This window comes from Nannobrachium achirus (assembly GCF_963921795.1).
Source record: "Nannobrachium achirus genome assembly, chromosome: 11".
Lineage (NCBI taxonomy): Eukaryota > Metazoa > Chordata > Actinopteri > Myctophiformes > Myctophidae > Nannobrachium > Nannobrachium achirus.
Window position 1 is genome coordinate 31,144,605 of NC_137820.1, and position 2,714 is coordinate 31,147,318.

General features: G+C 43.8%; 1 protein-coding gene across 1 annotated transcript; it reads left to right on the forward strand.

The window, feature by feature from the left end:
• The first annotated feature begins 592 nt into the window (after positions 1 to 592).
• phlda2 (pleckstrin homology-like domain, family A, member 2) lies at positions 593 to 2,258 on the forward strand. The gene is made up of 2 exons (XM_080736820.1): positions 593 to 1,226; positions 1,825 to 2,258. The coding sequence occupies exon 1, from the start codon at positions 760 to 762 to the stop codon at positions 1,180 to 1,182; it is 423 nt and encodes a 140-aa protein (XP_080592946.1). The 5' UTR covers positions 593 to 759; the 3' UTR covers positions 1,183 to 1,226; positions 1,825 to 2,258.
• Positions 2,259 to 2,714: the final 456 nt, after the last annotated feature.

Genomic DNA, 2,714 nt, shown 5'->3' on the forward strand with positions numbered 1-2,714 from the left:
TGACTCGACTTGACTTGACTTGCCCACAACAGAACAACTTGAGACTTGCTTGAGACTTGGACCAGATGACTTGTGACTCGACTTGGACTCGGATCAGAGGGACTTGTACAATTGTCTGCAATCCACCACAGCATAATGTCTAGAAGGCATTTTTCCACATGAACGGAAGTAGGCTAGCCTACTCACGAGTTGCATCTGGCAATAAAAACCCATCACTTTTGAGTCAATGACTGCTGTGTGTGTGGGACAAATATTTAGATTCATCTCTAGGGCTTTGGTAGACCGTAGTTGGGACGTTACTAATTAACTCAGCAGTGTGTAATTAGTTCCACGTTAGGACTTCCTCTGACCCCGCGCGCGCACACACGCACACACACCACTGTACCAGAGAGCTTCCGCCCACACACACGCGCACACACTCTCTCTAACCATGAATTACTCAGGCAACTGTTGATGCATTCCGAAACCCAAGTTGACGTCAAGTGGGAAGGGCTGTGAAGGGCTGTGGGCTCTGCGACTATAAAAAGCCTGTCCACCCGGCTCCATTCATAACCACCCTGCACAGCCACACACACTGGATTACTAAGCGAGTGTTCACGGAGAACAAGCTCCTTCCACGGGGTCTCTGGAACGACTAAAAAAACAGGGGAGAGAAAGCGTGGACTTATCTGGAGGATTCTTAACCCACCTCAGCTCAAATCGACAAAGTTCAACAAGTCTATTGTTATTATTAGACCGCACAAGCTCTCCCATCAGACCATGAAAATGTCAGCGGAGGAGATCGCTCAGGTCCTGAAGGAGGGCGAGCTGGAGAAGCGCAGCGACAACCTGCTCCAGTTCTGGAAGCGCAAGACGTGCGTGCTGACGCCGGACAGCCTCAACATCTACCCGGACACGCAGAAGCGGCCGCGCGGCGCCAAGGAGCTCAAGCTGCAGAGCATCAAGAAGGTGGACTGCGTGGAGCGCACGGGCAAGTTCGTCTACTTCACCATCGTCACCACGGACGACAAGGAGATCGACTTCAGGTGCCCCGGCGAGGACAACTGCTGGAACGCCGTGATCACCATGGCTCTCATCGACTTCCAGAACAAGAGGGCCATCCAGGACTTCAAGACGCGGCAGGACGGCGAGAGCGGCGCGTCGCCGGGCCAGCAGGAGAGGCGCATGGCCCGCGCGCCATGATGAGGCGACACGCTGCTTCAAGCTATGGAGCCGCTCCTAATATGGTATGTATGACACACTGCTGCTTGACTAACGCACCATGCTCAGTTGTGTTAAACCCTCTAGTGCTGTGCTTTTTGACTTTTTCATGTCAAGGGCCTCCACATTTATATGTAGGCCTGTTTGCCCGTGGCCTGTATTTGCCGTATCTAAAAAATATTTTTTTTTTAAAAAGAGAAAAAAACAACGTTTTGTACCAGGGACAGCAGACGTGAAAATGATTCAAAATGTTTCCATAGTTTTCAAACATTTAGATCTGTTATTTGTTGAATAACCAATGGTAAATCCTACTTTTGCTGGGGCTAAATTGGTTTAATAATATGACTTATAACTCTACACTACAGTGAAATTCTTTAGTGTTCATCCATTCTACCCTCTCATAGTTAAATAAATTACAGAGGATATGTCTTTTGTATAATATCCCAATAGCACTGTAGCTGGCAGCATGGTGACACTTGAATAGGCTACTATTTAGACTACTTGTCATCATCAAAGATAAAATAAAAACATTTTTAGCAGTCAAGTCCACCTGACTTTAACAATAATAAAAATAATAATAATTAAGATTAACGTTTTCTTTCTGTCTTTTTTGTCCTCCTTCAGTGTCAATATGGACCATGAAGAAGAGTGAATAATACTTGGACCAAAAAGAAGGGAAGACGGAGTCCTCTGTCCTCCGGTCCAAGCATGGATGAAGGACAGTTGTGTTGGGGGACAGAAGGCCCCGCCCACCTCAGGGGACAGACAGCGTCACACTACAAACTGACCCCTGGAATAAAGGCTTCTAAAAACACAGACAATTTCAAAAACGCTTCACGTTACAAGACTGAAACCTTGAATAATCAAACTGTTTTTCATAAAAGTTTGCTTTTTCTTTCCTGGGAGGAATGAATACCTCCTTATCAAGCAATGTTTGCTAAAAGAAAGAAAAAAAGTATGTTAAGTTATTTGTTTCGAGAATATGATGTTCTTGGATAGTTGTGTATTTATTTTGTTGTATTTATTTGAATAAAATATTCATGCATTTTTTGACATAATTTAATTCTCTTCTTGTTTTACTTTGGGCATTAAGGTGAATTGGTAATATCATTATGATAACATATACATTAAGATCCAGGTTGTTTACTTAATGTTAAATTAACAACTGTCAATTTAGTCCGTGACAAGAAAATGTTTGAGAACCACTGCTGTTGGATACAATTTATGGACCAATATACGTACATCCAAAACTATTACTTTTCAGAATTCAAAAAACAGTAACAGATCGACAAGCTCAAAACGTGCCGCTTCTCACCATGTTTTGAGCTTGTAGATCTGCTTTTGATACTTTTGTGTGACACCAGTATGATCACGTAGGCTATAGGGCACTAATTTCCAAAAAAAGAAACATTTAGAATATGCAGAGGAAGTTTTTCGTGCAAACTATTCGGACCATAAATGCCAGAGATGCCACAGTGATTGCGGTGACACCCATGTAGGAAAGTCCCCTGGTT